Source organism: Oncorhynchus keta, unplaced genomic scaffold (genome assembly GCF_023373465.1).
Source record: "Oncorhynchus keta strain PuntledgeMale-10-30-2019 unplaced genomic scaffold, Oket_V2 Un_scaffold_5722_pilon_pilon, whole genome shotgun sequence".
Classification (NCBI taxonomy): Eukaryota; Metazoa; Chordata; class Actinopteri; order Salmoniformes; family Salmonidae; genus Oncorhynchus; species Oncorhynchus keta.
Genome location: NW_026290965.1, coordinates 130919 through 150741, shown reverse-complemented (window position 1 = coordinate 150741; position 19823 = coordinate 130919). Strand labels below are relative to the sequence as shown.

Here is a 19823-nt window from a genome sequence, read left to right as displayed (position 1 = left end):
TCTGGATATTACGTTTCTGGATATTACGTATTATCAGAAACAATCATCAACAAAATAGATCTGTACATTTGTATTGCACTGATGTAGTCTTATGATTAAGAGTTGAGAAAGAGCTAGTGTGTCGTTTAAATGAGAAAAGTGTAACCTGTGTTGGTTTCTGCCAGGAACCCATGGAAGAAGATCTCCTTGATCCAGTTCTGCAGTTCAGAGTCCTTCTGGACGTCTGAGTCACAGGTGTAGTAGTGACCAATCACATTGTGAACAAACCTATACAAAACCACAGGACAACATCAGGTATTAGCAAAACACTATGACAAAACACGGGACTGTTCCACCAGTTAGGTGCCTTATGAGTAAGGTAACTTGGTGATTTTTATTTCACCTCATTTTAACATTGTCATAAAGAGCACATGTTAAACTTAATTTAAAAAATACATCAGAGGTTAAATAAAAATAAAAATATTATAGTAAGGGCCTATTAAGTGACAAACAAATCTACAGGGTTGACCGTAAGTGTTTTGACGATTTTATCTTAAATCAGCCATAAATCTCATGGTGACAGGGAATGGAAGCTTGTTCTATGCAACAGGGAGGGGCAATTACATGTTTAATATATTTAACTAGGCACAGATGACAGCACAAAGGGCAAGAAGGTAGAGACAACAATACATCACGCAAAGCAGCCACGACTGTCAGTAAGTGTCCATGATTGAGACTTTGAATGATGAGATGGAGATATAACTGTCCTGTTTGAGTGTTTGAGTGTTTGTTGCAGCATGTTGCAGTCGCTAGCTGCAGCGAACTGAAAAGACATGCGACCCAGGAATGGAAGCTTCATTTAAAAATAATAATCATTGTGAAAACATTTGCAGCCTGTCTGTCTATGGGTAACTGGGTTGAAGTGTTATGCTTATGACATCTAGTCAAATGGTTATGATTTGACTAGATGTTCAGTGTTTCTTTACGGAAAAAATAGTTAACATAAAATTGGGTCACCATTTTAAAAAGAGTTCAGTTCACTTAACAGGATTGGTCTTAAAATTAGGAACAGTTTTTTTAACTTAATTAATCACTAATCATGTGAAATATATAATAATCTTCATAAATTACTTCATCAAAGCAACAAAATAACTAAAGCTTTAAAATGGTGAAAAGTTAAAATCTTCCTAGAAGTCACAGAGGATGCACAGAGGGACATGTTAAAATCTTCCTAAAGTCTTCCTAGAAGTCACAGAGGATGCACAGAGAGACATGTTAAAATCTTCCTAGAAGTCACAGAGGATGCACAGAGAGACATGTTAAAATCTTCCTAGAAGTCACAGAGGATGCACAGAGGGTTAAAATCTTCCTACATGTTAAAATCTTCCTAGAAGTCACAGAGGATGCACAGAGGGACATGTTAAAATCTTCCTAGAAGTCACAGAGGATGCACAGAGGGACATGTTAAAATCTTCCTAGAAGTCACAGAGGATGCACAGAGGGACATGTTAAAATCTTCCTAGAAGTCACAGAGGATGCACAGAGGGACATGTTAAAATCTTCCTAGAAGTCACAGAGGATGCACAGAGGGACATGTTAAAATCTTCCTAGAAGTCACAGAGGATGCACAGAGGGACATGTTAAAATCTTCCTAGAAGTCACAGAGGATGCACAGAGGGACATGTTAAAATCTTCCTAGAAGTCACAGAGGATGCACAGAGGGACATGTTAAAATCTTCCTAGAAGTCACAGAGGATGCACAGAGGGACATGTTAAAATGCAGAATTTTTTCACGTTAAAAACACTTTGTTGAATGTATTGAATTTTCCATGAGGTCTATTTAATATAGCTTTAATATAAAAGGCTTAAAAAATATCAAAGGGACACAAAAGACACTCATTTCATGGAATGACCCAGCACCGATATTATGGGCTACATTGTCATAGTGCAAAAGAGCACAAATCTTTGCAAAAAAGACCGTAAGCCTCATTATAATCTGGCAGCATGATTTACTTTGGAGGAACGACTAGACTACAGTTTAGTAAACTGAGCAAAAATGTAGCTGCATGAACTAGCCTCCTTATAATGCACAAATCTAATTGTGCTGTCAAATTTTTTTCACCACAAAACTCAAGAGACTTGTACACAAACTACCTGTGAACGATGTCCCACAACCTGAGTCCATCTTCCCTGTAGAAGAAGTTGGGGATTGACTCCAGACCACGTGCTGTGATGTCCTCCGGCATACAGAGGGAGCTGTAGGTCAATGAGGCCATCGCTTTCTTCAGGAACTCCACCATCCCTGGACCTCCTATACTGGCATTCTTCAAGATGGGTTAAAGGGATAGTTCACCTTTTTTTAATCATGGCATAATCTATTTCACAGAGCAAAATATCCACCCTTGTTGAGGGTTTATTTATTTATATAGTTTTTTTTAAATTTTATTGCAAAAATGTGCTGTTTCCATCAAGCCTGTTGGGTAATTCAGCCTCATGATGGTTGGATGGAAACATGGTTTATGTAACCAGTGAGAAAAACCTGTCACTTCTCTCCTTGTGTCATATAATTGGACATGCAGTTGGGTTCTAATGGTGATCAGTGTTTTAAATATCAAACAGGGTTATCAATGACAGAACTTGTTAATGACAGACGTCAGAGCAGCTCTGTGGTTTAAGCGACAAAGGCAGGTTGCCTGATATCACAAAAATGATGCACACGCATAGATGGCTGTGTGTTATGAGTCTGAACGGTCAGATAGCTAGCAACAATGACAAGAAGCTACCACGTGGGGAATCACAGGTGGCTTGTTTCAGCTAGTTGCATTTTGTCCTTGATACCATGTCTTGTTTTCAGGTGTTTAAACTTATCACATCTATGCTAATATGGCTATGCTAATATGGATACAATTCTATATCTAGCCAACAACTGTAACGATATATTTGAGAGACAAGTGCTTATTGTGCAAATGTATTTATGTTTTCAATAAACATTTGGAGACAAAATAGAGTTAAAGTTGTCAATAATACTTTGGCATTGACAGTTGTTTTGCCCTCAAATTGCGCTGCATTGGTTTTGTTGCTAAACAACCCTCCCGTTTAGGGCTGAGAGGTTCACAGAGATGTATCACAACAATGCCTGACACTTCAGCCTGATGATCAATTTACTCTACCGCGGTATGTGTCGCTAGGCAACGCCTGGCACTTCAGCCTGATGATCAATTTACTCTACCGCGGTATGTGTCGCTAGGCAACGCCTGACAGATCAGCCTGATGATCTATTTACTCTACGCGGTATGTGTCGCTAGGCAACGCCTGGCAGTTCAGCCTGATGATCAATTTACTCTACCGCGGTATGTGTCGCTAGGCAACGCCTGACAGATCAGCCTGATGATAAATTTACTCTACCGCGGTATGTGTCGCTAGGTGTACATTTCAAAACGATAACCAGCTCAGTGTCAAATGTGTTACAAGCTTTGATTTTCCCATTTATGTTTTGAGGTTGGACTTTAGCACATACAGTATAGCTCGTTAGCATGTAGGGCGCACTGATTTGTGTCACCTCACTAGACAGTATGTGTTACACCTGTGCTGGTTGCCATCTTGTTAGTGGGAAGGTGTTTCACGGTGCTGGCCCAGGTGCTATTTAATAATGGGTGGCCCAGTGCTCCAGATGTCTTGATATATGTGGAGGGTCAACACCTTTAGGTGTGGTGCTCCCTATATGAGTTCTAGAAAAATATTCCTGATTTTCGTTTTGCTCCACCTTTTTGGTTTGCTTCCTGTCTGTACGTTTGATGTGGGTTTTTCTTTTGTTTGCCTCTTCTTGGGCAAATTTTGTCGGAGCTCATGGTGGGTGTCTTTTAGGTTCCAGTTGTTGTTGCTAGTCAACTTTCAGTGGACACCCCCATTAGTGTCTTTCAGAAGCCCTCCTAAAACCCCACCTGTTTTGTTTTGGTCGTTGGTCAGTGACTCTGTTAGTTCCCCCTTCTGTTTGAGTGACATTTTTGCTGGGGCACGTAACAAAAGTTACGATTGTATAACCGTATAGTGTTTAGAAGGCCTTGTTTTAGATGTACTTCACACTGTTTAATCCAAACAGTTTTTAAACAAGTTAGCTGGTCATTTTGGAACGTCCAGAATAATCATTTTTGGAGAATGTAACAATGCTAGTGGAAATGGATTGTATCAGCGGTGCATTTATAAGCATACGGAAAGCAGGGTTCTTATTTTTGAACACAGAGCTCTCTTATGCTTTTGAATCAGTTTCCACTAGCATTGTGACATTCCACATGTATTAACGTATTATAGAACATTATAAGAATGGAATAGGCAGTACCTCTGTGAACAGCCCATTCTCTGATATGAGGGCCTGTCTAGCTAGCGTGTTGATCTGCAGAGTGTAGCGGAAGTGAGAGATCAGGAGCTATGGAGAAAGATGGAACGATCATACATGAAATTCACACCTAAAAATGCTATGTATTGTACTGTACTACAAACAACCTACTGCTTCTTTCAATTACAAAAAATACATACAATGAATACATTAATTCCAAATACGTCAGGTTCTCTTAATCATGTTAAAAGTATTGAGTTAATAGGAAAATGAAAACTCACACAACTGTAGTGTTATAACAGTTGAAAACATACTCAGTGTCTGCGTGCACAGCAGTAGGTATGTACCTTGTAGATGGGATGCACCATTGGTAGGTTACGCAGTGTCGACACGGCGAACACCTCAGCCAGCAGGTGAGTCCTCAGCAGGTGAAAGTTCAGCTCATGTTCAGCGAAGTCAGCGCTCCTCACAAAGATCTTGGCCAGAAGCCAGTCATACTCAGAGTCAGTAGGAAGGAAGATGGGGTTGTCTTCTCCAGGCTCCTGCTTCAGCTGTGAAAGGAAGCAGAACAATCATGGCTTGCTTCATTAATTGAGAATGTGTATATTGTTACAATTTAAAGACATACGGAAGTTTTTATAGTTGTTTTCTTAAAACGAGTGTTGCCTGTATGGTTCATGCAGACAGAGGATATAACATCAATCATGAAACCCCCAAATCCTTAGTTTTAGGCTAACAGTATATGCTTTTGCTCATGCTTTTTTCTTTCTGGTTAGTTTATTAGTTCATTTCTGGGCAATATTTTATGTCCATTTATGGGACTCCTTTTGGTTCAAGAGAACTCCCAGTGAAACATTCTGTTAAGATGATTTAGTTTGGGTTTGGGAAGTAAAGATCTCATTCTTATGTGAGATGTACCTGGATTGCGATGGGCATGAGCTTATCTTCTGTCACATAGAGCAAGCAGAGAGGAGCAGCCAAGAAGTGCTGTTTCCCGTGGATCACGTTTGCTGTCACTCCATGTAGACGCTTGTAGTCAACCAGGAAGATGTTGCCTTTCTGTTTAGGTTAGGACATTAATGAGTAAGGGAGGCAGATGTTGCCAACAACACCACCATGCCAAAGGAAGTGTACTGACACAATGTACTACATATTGTACTGTACCACACACAATTTCCCGAGGAAGAAACCACTAGAGCAATAACAGAACGATGAATGACATACATTACTCCATTTTTACAAACCTGAATTTCTGCTTCAAGGCTTTTTCCGAAAAGGGAAGCCTTCACCATGTCTTCTGTGACGGGGAAGTTCTCTGGAAGCTTGGAGCAGCGATGGATCATCATGGGGTTGATGCCGTTCAGAAGCTGGTACCCAAAAAATGTGTCCTCCTTCCAGTTCTTTTCGACATATTCTAGAAAAAAACTAAATGATCATTTGTAAAATGAAACTTTGCAAAATAATAATGAGATGCTAATGATTCCAGTGAGCTATTTGAATGCTGCCTTTTTTAAAGACTGAGACCAACTTACCATAGACGTCAGTCTTGTGTCCATTGAAAACGTGACTGAGTTCATCTAGGCTCTTCCATTGTTTCTTGTTGGTGGAATGGGTTTCTAGTTTGAGTGACAACAATCTGCCAGGATAGAGGAGGAACTTGACTTCAACATGAGAAAGATGGTGCAGTTGATTAGCGAATGTTGCTAACAATGCCAGGATGTCCCCCAGGGCTCTGTGCTAGGTCCACTACTCTTCAACATCCTCCCCTAGGGTGATCGACTCATTCACAGGCCACATATCCTTAATATTATGTGTCAATCGGCATTTGATTTGGTGAAAAGTTCAGCTATTTGGTTATAATGTCTGCTAAATGGTTAATGGGCTTGTTATTTGATATGATTTCAGGCATGATTTGAGTGGCTAAAAACTCATTTAGGAGTTTTTAATTCATTTAGGAAAACCTTGCCTGAGGGTGTTATTACTGGCATCATTCCTATAATCCACGTTCCACCACAAACCTGATGGCCACATTCCCAACATCTCATAATATCACAATTACCTGAACTGGTGTAGGACAATCACATCTCATCTCACCGTAAAGGAAGTATTTTTAAAGGTGTATTGGGGATATGCCAATAGAGATGAATAAATATCTAATTCATTTCCTAGTGCTGCCTCTTATGGTTCTCAACCTGGTTTCCATGTTCCCCTGGGGATACTTGGCCTATACTCAGGTGGTACTGGCGAAGACTCACAAGAGCATAGGCCTACAGGTAAAATGCACACGAGGGGGGATACGTCAGGGGTACTCTGGGAAGAGCAAAATGTGACTGTTTTACAGTAAGCAAAACCATTTTGAAAACCAGTGCTCCAACTTACGCTTCGACTGCTGTGAACTTGAACTCCAAGTCCTTGGTGAAAGAGAAGCGGACCTCAGCAGGGAGATCAGAAGCACTGTCACATTCCATTATTTGGGGTAGACCCTCGGCATATATACTCCAGCTGAAGGGAACAGACACGGTAAATCAAGACGGGATACACAGCCTGTCATTCACCATTACATACAAAATGGTAGCTTAGGTGACTTCACATGAATGTATCTGTGTTTAAGAGTTATTTGTTTCTTTGGAGTTTAGAGTTTATAGTTTAGAAAAAAATGATGTGTCATTCCACAAATGCTACAACTATACACTACTGTTTTTTTAATACATTGTGGACCACTCAAATTGAGTTGAGACACTAAAATCAATCATAGTCAAACATGGTGCAGTAGAGGTGTGATCTATAATACATTACATCTGTACGCATAAACATCTGTACATAAATGGACAAATAGGCACTTATAAACAAGTCTCCATTGGAGGATAAGTCGCATTTACATAATTGTTACTTGAAGATGTCGTCATTTATTATTTTCATCTAGACTGTTAAAACAATATTTTTGACTGGACAGCTGAGGAAACACATCCTCACTCCACATAAAACATGTGCAAGAGAGCTTCGATATTGCTGGGATTAAACGGTACGTACATAGGGCTCAGTCCCAAACAAGGCTATTATAGTTATTTGTTTTTATTTTTTATATTTAAACAAAGAAATAATAATAACCTGTTTAGTTTCAATTCGTTTTCAGGCTTAATTTTCTAGTTTAGATTCTGTTTTCATTTGATTAAAAACATTTCTATTTCATTTTATATTATTTTGGTTTTAGTTTTTGTGTAAGGGACAGAAAGTAGCCTAGGCGTGGGAGGCTAGAAGACATTTATGTGTTGTTGGACTATAGTTTGAGTGTTTTTGGGGGATTTCAAATCTTGCCACTGGGGGGCAGTTTTAAATAAGGTGATGGGTCAGGTCATAGTCTCGGTTATATTTAAATTATGAAGTCAATCTCAATGTGACTTGTCCATGTTAACAGCAATTCAATGCTTTTATTTAACCTTAGTAGTCAAAACCACATTTTATTGGACACATACACATATTTAGCAGATGTTATCGCGGGTGTAGCGAAATGCTTGTGTTCCTAGCTCTAACAGTAGAGTAGTATCTAACAATTCACAACAATACACACATCTAAAGGTAAAATAATGGAATCAAGAAATATATAAATATTAGGACGAGCAATGTCAGAGTTGCATTGACTAAAATACAGTAGAAGAGAATACAATATATACATGAGATGAGTAAAGCAGTATGTCAACATTATTAAACTGACTACCGTAAGAAGAATAAAGTACCTTTACCTGACAGAAAGAGGGGAAAAACATCAAATGAAGTCATTGCACATGTGTCAGCTACTAAGAGCTAGTAAAAGTGGTGCACTAGCTGCCTATTTGAAATGTCACCATTTTCCTGGCAGAATTTACCCATCCGATTCAGAACTTTTAAAAGCCATTTCGATTTTTGCCCAAAGTTTAGTAGAGAAACAAACTACAGCTGAACATAATTTGATGATTTTTGTTTTAGTTTGTTTTAGAGGCAAATATAATAGTTTCAGTATAGTTTTTCAAACTGATTTCTTAATCATTTTATTTCAGTTTAGGAAATAGTTTTTTCATGATAAATTTTTGTTTCAGTTTTAGTTTACTATAATAACTTTGGTCCCAATAGTGTGTTTAAAAAGACAGTAGGTGCACATTTTGTTACTTTCGTGTTTGTACCACTTTAGTTCATTGCTCTCTAAAAGTGCTGATTCAAAAGCATTTGGATGTTGTTTTGAATTGTTTCTGCATCTTAGGAGTTGAGTTTCAAGATCTCAGAACCAGCCTCTCACCGGTACACCTTTTGCCGACTCTGCAGCTCCTTCTTTCTCTCTTCTATGGCCTCTGGCCAGGTCTCATTGAATATCAGTTTACCTTATCAACAAAATGCCATAAAGTGTGATTATTGTCATGTTTTAGGAGGATTGATCAACATCTTAAACCATTTAAAGTATATTATTATTCCATAAAAATGGCCCGTTTGACACATTTCATAATAAACTTCAAATGACATTCAGCGAGCTGATGTATAATAGGCACAGCAGGTCTACTCAGAACTTAACCTAGACAATGATCTATATACCAACATACTGACCAGTGGCCTCCTGAACATCAGCCGCTCATTGCCTGAGATCCAGTGGTAACAGGGGAAGTTGACTGTGTCTCCCTCTGGTGTGGTCACCACTACTTTAGAGCAGAACCAGTCATCGTTGAGGAAGCAGAATGGGAGGTACGGCTCTGATTCCAGCACCACAAACTCCAGATGGCCCAGGGAGGAAGGACAGAATACATCAAGCTCTATCACCTACAGAGAGATAGATGACATGTTAGACTGATTCCAGCAAACAAACAACTTTCTCTCAATGTTGACTAAGTTGAGCCTGTTTGTTTTGTTGTTTTTCAATTTATTTATTTTTTATTTCACATTTATTTAACCAGGTAGGTTAGTTGAGAACAATTTCTCATTTACAACTGCGACCTGGCCAAGATAAAGCAAAGCAGTGCGACAAAACGAACACAGAGTTATACATGGGATAAACAAACGTACAGTCAATAACACAATAGAAAAATCTGTATACAGTGTGTGCAAATTAAGTAAGGAGGTAAGGCAATAAATAGGCCATAGTGGCAAAGTAATTAGAATTTAGCAATTAACACTGGAGTGATAGATGTGCAGATGAGGATGTGCAAGTAGAAATACTGGTGTACAAAAGAGCAGAAAAACAAAAACAAATATGGGGATGAGGTAGGTAGTTGGCTGGATGGGCAATTTACCGATGGGCTGTGTACAGCTGCAGCGATCGGTAAGCTGCTCTGACAGCTGATGCTTAAAGTTAGTGAGGGAGATATAAGACTCCAACTTCAGTGCTTTTTGCAATTCATTCCAGCAGAGAACTGGAAGGAAAGGCGGCCAAAGGAGGTGTTGGCTTTGGGGAGGACCAGTGAAATATTCCTGCTGGAGCGCGTGCTACAGGTGGGTGTTGCTATGGTGACCAGTGAGCTGAGATAAGGGGGAGCTTTACCTAGCAAAGACTTATAGATAACCTGGAGCCAATGGGTTTGGCGACGAATATGTAGCGAGGACCAGCCAACGAGAGCATACAGGTTGCAGTGGTGGGTAGTAGATGGGGCTTTGGTGACAAAAACGGATGGCACTGTGATAGACTGCATCCAGTTTGCTGAGTAGAGTGTTGGAGGCTATTTTGTAAATGACGTCGCTGAAGTCAAGGATCAGTAGCATAGTCAGTTTTACAAGGGTATGTTTGGCAGCATGAGTGAAGGAGGCTTTGTTGCGAAATAGGAAGCCGGTTCTAGATTTCATTTTGGATTGGAGATGCTTAATATGAGTCTGGAAGGAGAGTTTACAGTCTAGCCAGACACCTAAGTATTTATAGTAGTCCACATATTCTAAGTCAGAACCTTCCAGAGTAGTGATGCTAGTCGGGAAGTTGGTTAGCAAACGGTTGAAGAGCATGCATTTAGTTTTACTAGCATTTAAGAGCAGTTGGAGGCCACAGAAGAGGTGTTGTATGGCATTGAAGCTCGTCTGGAGGTTTGTTCAATTCCAGAATGTAGCTTTAATTTGGCATTTGGAACAGTACAGAGGGTTTAATACTTTGTTCACTAGGTACAGACCACACCTTCAACATAGTTTTAAAGATTTTATTGTAAGGGAATGGGTAGTATGTGGAGGATGAGGGTTGCAGTAGGTATCTCAGAGGGGAGTGAGGCCTAAGAGGCTTTTATAAATAACCATCAACCAGTGGGCCTTGCGCCGGGTAGACAGAGATTTCCAGTTTACAGAGGAGTTTAGAGTGCAGTGACTTGTCCTATAAGGAGCATTGGTGGAAGTCTGATGGCCGAATGGTAAAGAATATCTAGCGGCTTGAGAACACCCTTACCTGACAATCTATAAATGATGTCTCCGTAATCTAGCATGGGTAGGATGGTCATCGGAATCAGGGTTAGTTTGGCAGCTGGGGTGAAAGAAGAGATTACGATAGAGGAAACCGAGTCTAGATTTAACCTTAGCCTTGGATATGTGCTGAGAGAAGGTCAGTGTACTGTCTAAACATACTCCCAAGTACTTGTATGAGGTGACTACCTCAAGCTCTAAACCCTCAGAGATGGTAATCAATGACACATCCATCACCTGAGCGGAAACCAGATTGCATACCAGAGAGAATACTACAAGTGTTTCCAACACTTTTTATAACAGTTAGGATCAGCATGAGCTCTCACTTTAAATAAAGGAAGCACTGTGGCTGCCTTCCAAGCGTCTATGACAAATCCGGACAAGTCATTTAACTGAGCAGCCGTGAAACAGTGATCACTAAGGTTATTACAGAAAACACCAGTATGATACTGCGATGGACATTTGTATAATGTAAAGAGAGAGCCTTAAAAATGTTCATCTTGTCTTACTGTCATAAATAATCCTTGGTTCCTGCCTGTGCTTGGTAAAGATATGAGGTGGGGCGACATGACCCCTCCTTAGGACCATCTGGCAGAACGCCCAGAATAAGTTATTTCAGTTAAGATAGGAGACTGTGCCAGACACATGCCAGAACCAACTCTATCAACTATGTAACATGTCTGTAACCAGAATATAAGGGATAACGGACTGCCCCAGAAGAGAGCTCCTAATCGACCATTGTACTTGGTGCATTGAGTTGGTTGGAACCTCTCCAGTGTGCTGGTAATGAAGGATTATTCATTTAATATTGACTTCGACTTCAGGATTATTTGTGAGGATAACATCAAGGAGAGGAGCCTTTTCTGGGTGTTTGGGGTTAGTAATGATCTGAGAGAGATTTAAGGAGTCCTATTGTTTTAAGACTTGGGCCGGTGGTTTAATCATGTCCCCGTTTAGGTCACCTATCAGGACAAATTCATACTTACTGTAAGGGCCCAGGAGAGAGCTTAGGGCAAGTAGGTTACAGGCCGGTGCTGATGGTGGACAATAACAACCAGCAACAATCAACAAAGAGCTATTTGAATGCTTAATGCTGAAAACCAGCAAAACCAATTGTAAGACAACCGAGCACTGAAGGTGATCTTTGGTAAATATTGCCACTCCACCACCACTGGAAGATCTGTCTTGCAGAAAAAGGTTATATCCAGAAAGGTTATCAGTGTTTAGAACAGTCTTTCTTAAACATGTCTCAGTAATGCATATATCATCCGCAGTAATAAAATCAGGGCATGGCAGAGGACAGGGAGAGCTTTGCAGTGTTGATTTTTTATGACATTTGAATGTGTATCAGATGTCAACAAGATCATATTGTACAGCAATTTTATCAGCTAACATGAATACAAAGCCAGCGAGAGATGGTTAGAATAGGATGGGAGGCCCAGAGTTGTGAGTGTTAGAACAAACATTTTCTGTCCCATGGTCAGGTAAACGAGCTGGAGAACGAGTGCTCTTGGTGTAGGGGCGAGGTTGTCCATAGGGCGCTGAAGAGCAGGTGCTCTTAGTGGAGGTACGTGGTTGACTGCAGGTGCTGGAGGAGCGGGTTTCCCCTGAAGTTGGAGGCATGGTGATTCCATCGTGGAGGAGTGATGGGATAAGGTGGGGATCGGAACTTTGTGTTTGGGAAAGGAGTCCTGTTCGGCATCTGGCTTGTGCAGTGCACATCCCAAAAGTCCGGACTCGCATATAGTAGTTCAGGAACAGAGGGTATAGGGGGCTTGGGGGAGATCTTGTGTGTTGGATCGGATTTAGCTGTGGTAAATCCTGGGGTGCAGCTGCTTAGGAGTTAAACTATGTGGTCAGGCAGCTCTTGGCGAGAAGCAGTGATCAGCAGAAACCTGTTGTATTCGGCGCATGTGACAACAAAAATTTGATGTGATTTGATTTATGAATGATGGAGGCCACTGTGTTCCTGGGGACCTCCAATGCTGCAGAAATGTTTTGGTACCTTTCCCAGATCTGCACCTCAATACATTCCTGCCTCGGAGCTCTACGGACAGTTCCTTCGACCTCATGGCTTGGTTTTTGCACTGACATGCACAGTCAACTGTGGGACCCTACATAGACAGGTGTGTGCCTTTCCAAATCATGTCCAATCAATTGAATTTACCAAAAGGTGGACTCCATTCAAGTTGTAGAAACATCTCAAGGTTGATCAATGGAAACAGGATGCACTTGAGCTCAATTTTGAGTATCACAGAAAAGGGTCTGAATAGTTATGTAATTAAGGAATGTGTTTTTTTTACTTTTATACATTTGTAAAAAACCTGTACATTTTAAAATCCATTTTAGAATAAGGCTGTAATCTGACAAAATGTGGAAAAATCTAACTGGTCTGAATACTTTCCGATGGCACTGTATATGGAAAAGCACGTTTTAAAATTCCAAACAATTGATTGGAACAGACGACTCTCGGTCTATCAACAGTTTTGGGGGACAGTCCTACTCCACATATACTTCCACACACAGATGGATTTTGGTAATCATTGGAGCAAACCCAAATAAAATTTGGGGGATGCATGCCAGCAAAGCCACTACACAACACAACACTAAACAATACATTCATTGCACTATAACGGTGACGAACAGTGCCCACAAACCTTTAGGGCCTACATAAAGCTGTCCCAGGAACAAAATCCCCACACCTTGCCACTCCTACTACACCTGGCTATCAACAGAGCCTTGTCTGGCAGTGAATCAGTTCATTCATTTGCTGCCTTTAAAAAACATAGCTGATATGGCTGACTTGCTTAAATTAATGTGGTTCCTACTGACAATTGAGGTGTGCAAACTATGGCATAAGGGGACTACAAGCAAATAAGAGTCAATCAGATCATTTCGATTAAGACAATGAGTGAGCTAGGATGGATCTAGTCAATAACTTTTTGTTCAGCACTTTTGAAATGTACAGCGACAGAATTCAGAACATGGGCCGTTCTTACAGTGTTCTCCCTGTACACCAAGTCAGAACAGTAAGATAAATAAAGGGTGCATATAGGCAGACAATGAAAGCTTTTACAATATTTGATGAATACATTTCTCTGAAACAGATTAGCAGCTAATGTGCACCACCAAGTCAGAACAGTAGGTGAAATTAAGAGGGCAAAAGAGACCAAATTATTAGGGTGAGGCACATGGGCTTCTAACAGCTTACTACACAACATACACTTAGTATTACTTTCTTAGCTACAGTATACATCTCTCTCTGGCATATTACATCATGTATGGTGCAGTGCTCATTTGATGAGTCATCAAACGTTGTCAAAGTCTGGCATTCTCTGGATTTACTGTGCTTTCAAGACAACTGGGAATTTGGGGAAAAAAACAAGGTCGTATCTCTAGAAAGAGGCCCGAGCTCCCGACTTGGATTACCATTCAAAATGTATTTTTCCAGTCGGAAATAGTTTTTTCCTGAGTTCCCAGTTGTCTTGAACTCAATGAAGTCAGATTTCCCAGTTCTGAGTTGAAAGTTGTTTTGAGCACGACAGAAATCATGCTGGATTGACAGCATTGCCAATGTTGAATGTTTATCATTTTAAGCTTGGAAAAGAAAACCATAAACTGAGAATTGGGACCACACACCAACTCCACCGAATAGCAGGCTAGCGACTGCTTTGTAATGCTTGCAGTTAGCCACTGATTCCTTCCAAAGCACACATTGTTCAATTTGCGATTTCCAACTTGATGTGTAATGTTTATGGCCGATGAGCACCGATGCGTTTTGTCGATCATTTCTCTTCAATATTTCTCTTCATATGACAAGGATTAAACATGATTTGGTAGTAGATTGTCGACTTGATTCATGACTGCTAGCTAAGATTTTGAAAGTATGATGGTCAGCTACTGTAGATAATGTGATTTCACATAATTTTATCTGTGGCCAAAGACTTTGAGCCTTCTTGGATAGGCACTTCTAATGTAACTCTATGGCAGCACTCAATAGGCTTGAATTTTCGAGCTCTACCCTTAGATTTAGTGTGTCCCCATGAATGACAGAACACTGAGCCACTCACAGCGCAACTAGAGAGCGTTACCAACCCCTATGCTCTGTATTTTCCGCTGGCTGCCCCACCACCACAAAAAGCACTGAGCTAGGCTGAAGCACCTGTATTTTGGAGCTGCCTTACTCAAGAAAGCAAAAAAATAGGACATTTAAGTATGGAGGCTTTATTACCTCAATAATTTTTTATTTTATTTTGCATTGTTTTTGCTAACTACACTGCTCAAAAAAATAAAGGGAACACTTAAACAACACAATGTAACTAACTAAGTCAATCACACTTCTGTGAAATCAAACTGTCCACTTAGGAAGCAACACTGATTGACAATAAATGTCACATGCTGTTGTGCAAATGGAATAGACAACAGGTGTAAATTATGGGCAATTAGCAAGACACCCCCAATAAAGGAGTGGTTCTGCAGGTGGTGACCACAGACCACTTCTCAGTTCATATGCTTCCTGGCTGATGTTTTGGTCACTTTTGAATGCTGGCGGTGCTTTCACTCTAGTGGTAGCATGAGACGGAGTCTACAACACACACAAGTGGCTCAGGCAGTGCAGCTCATCCAGGATGGAACATCAATGCGAGCTGTGGCAAGAAGGTTTGTTGTGTCTGTCAGCAAACCTAGCATGGAGGCGCTACCAGGAGACAGACCAGTACATCAGGAGACGTGGAGGAAGCCATATGAGGATAACAACCCAGCAGCAGGACCGCTACCTCCGCATTTGTGCAAGGAGGAGCAGGAGGAGCACTGTCAGAGCCCTGCCCTCCAGCAGGCCAAAAATGTGCATGTGTCTGCTCAAACGGTCAGAAACAGACTCCATGAGGGTGGTATGAGGGCCCGACGTCCACAGGTGGGAGTTGTGCTTACAGCCCAACACCAAGCAGGCGTTTGGCATTTGCCAGAGAACACCAAGATTGGAAAATTCGCCACTGGCGCCCTGTGCTCTTCACAGATGAAAGCAGGTTCACACTGAGCACATGTGACAGACGTGACAGAGTCTGGAGACGCCGTGGAGAACGTTCTGCTGCTTGCAACATCCTCCAGCATGACCGGTTTGGCGGTGGGTCAGTCATGGTGTGGGTGGCATTTCTTTGGGGCACAGCCTTCCATGTGCTCGCCAGATGTAGCCTGACTGCCATTAGGTACCGAGATGAGATCCTCAGACATCTTGTGAGACCATATGCTGGTGCGGTTGGCCCTGGGTTCCTCCTAATGCAAGACAATGCTAGACCTCATGTGGCTGGAGTGTGTCAGCAGTTCCTGCAAGAGGAAGGCATTGATGCTATGGACTGGCCCGCCCGTTCCCCAGACCTGAATCCAATTGAGCACATCTGGGACATCATGTCTCGCTCCATCCACCAATGCCACGTTGCACCACAGACTGTCCAGGAGTTGGCAGATGCTTTAGTCCAGGTCTGGGAGGAGATCCCTCAGGAGACGATCCGCCACCTCATCAGGAGCATGCCCAGGCATTGTAGGGAGGTCATACAGGCACGTGGAGGCCACACACACTACTGAGCCTCATTTTGACTTGTTTTAAGGACATTACATCAAAGTTGGATCAGCCTGTAGTGTGGTTTTCCACTTTAATTTTGAGTGTGACTCCAAATCCAGACCTCCATGGGTTGATACATTTGATTTCCATTGATATTTTTTGTGTGATTTTGTTGTCAGCACATTCAACTATGTAAAGAAAAAGTATTTAATAAGGATATTTCATTCATTCAGATCTAGGATGTGTTATTTTAGTGATCCCTTTATTTTTTTGAGCAGTGTATTATGTGACACATACTAATGCCAAAATAACATACAAAAAAGCTAGAATTTATTTAATTGGGGCTCAAAACATGCCCAGGGGGCTCAAAACATGCCCAGGGGGCTCAAAACATGCCCTGAATGTTGATTCTCAACTGGGTATAATACAACTTTTTGGAGAACTTGGCTGACAGTTTTTGGGATGTACTCTCTCCCCTTGTTCCAACCAGTTTAAACCCCCCGAGTGTCTATGTCTGCGCCCCTGCAGAAATCGAATTAGCATAAACAAAAATCCCCATCAAAATCCATCAGTTTAAGATAGAGATCATATTTTGCATGGGCTGCATCTCAATCCATCGCATCCACCAATGTTCAGCATCTAGGGTGAAAGGTGACAGAGCCTGAGCTGTGTTTGTCAGACCATGAGACACCCCAAAAATCTGTCTTCTCACAAAAACGTCTGTAGCTTCCGAACAGTTTGGCCTGCAAACTATTCTGACCCCTCTATGGAAAGATGAGACTATCACAAACATGTGTTTTGCTCTAGGAAGCCTGCAAGCTTCACAAGACTAGATTAAAGGTAGCGGGGAACCAGTTACAAAAAATGAATGGAAGTATATATGAAGATAGTTTAGTGCCTAAAATAAGGGGTTAACTACATGTAAAAATCATATATATATAAATAGTTTCCTGACATTTCTTATATCTCTCAGATATAGGACAGATACTTCAGAGCAAACTTCCTTTAGATAATCTGTTCATCTATGTATGAAGTTTTCTATGGGCTAAGAGCAGTAAGGCCAAACTCAACGTTTCATCAAATATTTTGGGGTGTATAAAAGGGGTCCTACAATTCTAATAGCTAAATTATCCTGGGTATGATCATCTTAAAACTTGTTAGGGACGTGGTCCCGTGGTGGGAACATCAATCAGCGGAAATGTTCAAGAGTGCCACCTATAGAGGTTGATAAAACTCAAACGTTCATTAAAATGGACATACAATGTACTGAATTAAAGCTACACTCGTTGTGAATCTATCCACCAAGTCAGATTTGTAAAATGCTTTTCGGCGAAAGCATGAGAAGCTATTATCTGATACCATGCACCCTCAAAATACTGCAACGTCACCTAACACGACAGATTTTGCGTTAGCCGGCGCAAACCAAAACGCAGAAATAAAATATAAAACATTCATTACCTTTGACGAGCTTCTTTCTTGGCACTCCTAAATGTCCCAATAAACATCATTTAGGGTATTTTTTCGATTAAATCGGTCCATATATAGCTTAGATAATGATCTAAGAATACTGTGTGAACAACGGAAAAAAATAGCTTTTTCTAACGTAACGTCATTTTTTTTTAATTAAAAAAGTTGACGATAAACTTTCACAAAACACTCCGAAATACTTTTGTAATGCAACTTTAGGTATTAGTACACGTTAATAAGCGATAAAATTCATTAGTAGGCGATGTAAATTCTATAGATGTCCGTCTCGAAAAAATGTCTTGGAGAGAGCTCGAGCAAAACATCCGGTCGGAGACCGGAGGGAATCGGTTCCCTTGTGTCGGTTTGACCAAGAATCAAATCCGAATCAAATGACAAGACTCTAGACATCGTGTGGAAGCTGTAGGCACTGCAACCTCGGCCTAATTTAATTCGGTTCACTTTGAACAATTCCTTGAAGTCGCGCATGGATATTTATTTCCATTTTCAGTGATCAGATTTTCATGCACTTTTCGATGAAACACACATTCTGTTATAGTCACAGCCGTGATTTAACCAGTTTTAGAAACGTCTGAGTGTTTTCTATCCCACATACAAATCATATGCATATACTATATTCCTGGCATGAATAGCAGGGCGCTGAAATGTTGCGCGATTTTTAACAAAAAGCTGCGAAAAGCTGCTTAAATTCTCGACTTCCCTAACAGGTTTTAAACAATTCCACATGTTAGCTTAGTATATGCTAGTCATAAGAATGAAAATGATGTGAATGGATTTAGATTTTGTCACCCAAATGAACAGATGGTCAAAGGAAGGAAAGTTGTGGCAATGGGTTACTCACAGCCCCTCGGCGGTGGCCCCCAATGAATCTACTTTTGGGGAGGCAGATGCGATGGCTTGAATCCATTGTGCCACGGAGATGTATATAGATACTGTTCGTGGTGCCGGCGTGCAGCATTTCTCCAGTGAACACCTCTGCTTTGTAAATAACACTTTTGTCTCTACTACAAAGCAAGTTCAGAAGACAGAAATATGATAAATATATGATACATTCAATATTTCATTTATACTGATGACCAATCCCTTTTGTTTAGCTATTGTGTCAGAATGAGGCCACAGGATGATCCAAAGGGATTGTTACCTTACCTACAACAACAGCACGGGAACATTGTTAATGTGGAAGGCAACCCGTCTGCCTAGGGAGGCAATTACAGCAGGGTTATTCAAATCTTACACTACAAGGGCCAGACTGCTCCTGGTTTTCTGTTATATCTGATGATGGATTGCACCCACCTGGTGTCACAGTTCTAAATCAGTTCCTGATTAGAGGGGAAGAATGAAAAATAAAAATCAGTGGAACTGGCTTCGAGGTCCAGATTTGAATTTAACGGCCATTGGCTGCATTTACACAGGCAGCCAAATTCTTATCGTTCAACCAATTATTAGCAAAAAAAGCTGATCTGATTAGTCAAAAGACCATTTAGTGATAAAAATATAGAGTAGAAAAATAATCATTCTGAAGCTACATGGATGACACTCAGAGCCACAAATAGTAACTACAAGTATGAAAATGAGTCAACACTTATTGTACGCTATATTCAACATTCAACAGAAAAGTCCAAAGAAAAAGGAACATGGGATCAATCTAGTACATGACAAATAAAGAACTTTATAAATATATCTAGCTCATATAAAATGTCAGCTTTCTTACCCGATATGATGCAGTGAATTAGCAGTGAGAAATCAGAGTTCCACTGTACTCACCACCTCAGACATCACGGCTCTTTTATATGGTTTATAGACGTCCTGTTTGTTCAATCATTCATTAACTTATTAACTCATTAACTTATGATTCGTTATAGTTTCGTCTTTCAGCAGACATTGTGTTCGTGACAGCTTACACACATTCAAAGTTAGCTCATATCCTGGTTAAGGTCTTATCAGACTTATCAGGCCTTTCAAATCTAATCTAAATGTATTTGTCACATGCTTTGTAAACAACAGGTGTAGACAAACAGTGAAATTCTTACTTGCAGCCCTTCCCAACAATGCAGAGAGAAAAATAATAACATGAGG

General features: G+C 40.7%; 1 protein-coding gene across 1 annotated transcript; it reads right to left on the bottom strand.

The window, feature by feature from the left end:
- Positions 1-125: 125 nt before the first annotated feature.
- On the bottom strand, positions 126-19086 carry LOC127929205 (hydroperoxide isomerase ALOXE3-like). The gene is made up of 13 exons (XM_052517086.1): positions 18894-19086; positions 18589-18751; positions 8881-9094; positions 8583-8664; positions 6692-6814; positions 6568-6579; positions 5845-5948; positions 5557-5726; positions 5231-5371; positions 4660-4863; positions 4316-4402; positions 2134-2303; positions 126-267 (listed from the first exon to the last, which is right to left on the bottom strand). Exons 1-13 carry the CDS (start codon positions 18914-18916, stop codon positions 126-128), a joined length of 1635 nt encoding a protein of 544 aa, XP_052373046.1. The 5' UTR covers positions 18917-19086.
- Positions 19087-19823: the final 737 nt, after the last annotated feature.

Excerpts from the sequence above, each read along its gene's own strand:
- LOC127929205 (XM_052517086.1), bottom strand. The coding sequence starts at position 18,916 with ATGTTCCCGTGCTGTTGTTGTAG. Across the intron at positions 9,095-18,588 it reads GGGGCCACCGCCGAGGGGCT|GTGATAGAGCTTGATGTATT; the intron begins GTGAGTAACCCA and ends ATCTCTCTGTAG. Across the intron at positions 4,864-5,230 it reads TCATGCCCATCGCAATCCAG|CTGAAGCAGGAGCCTGGAGA; the intron begins GTACATCTCACA and ends TTCCTTTCACAG.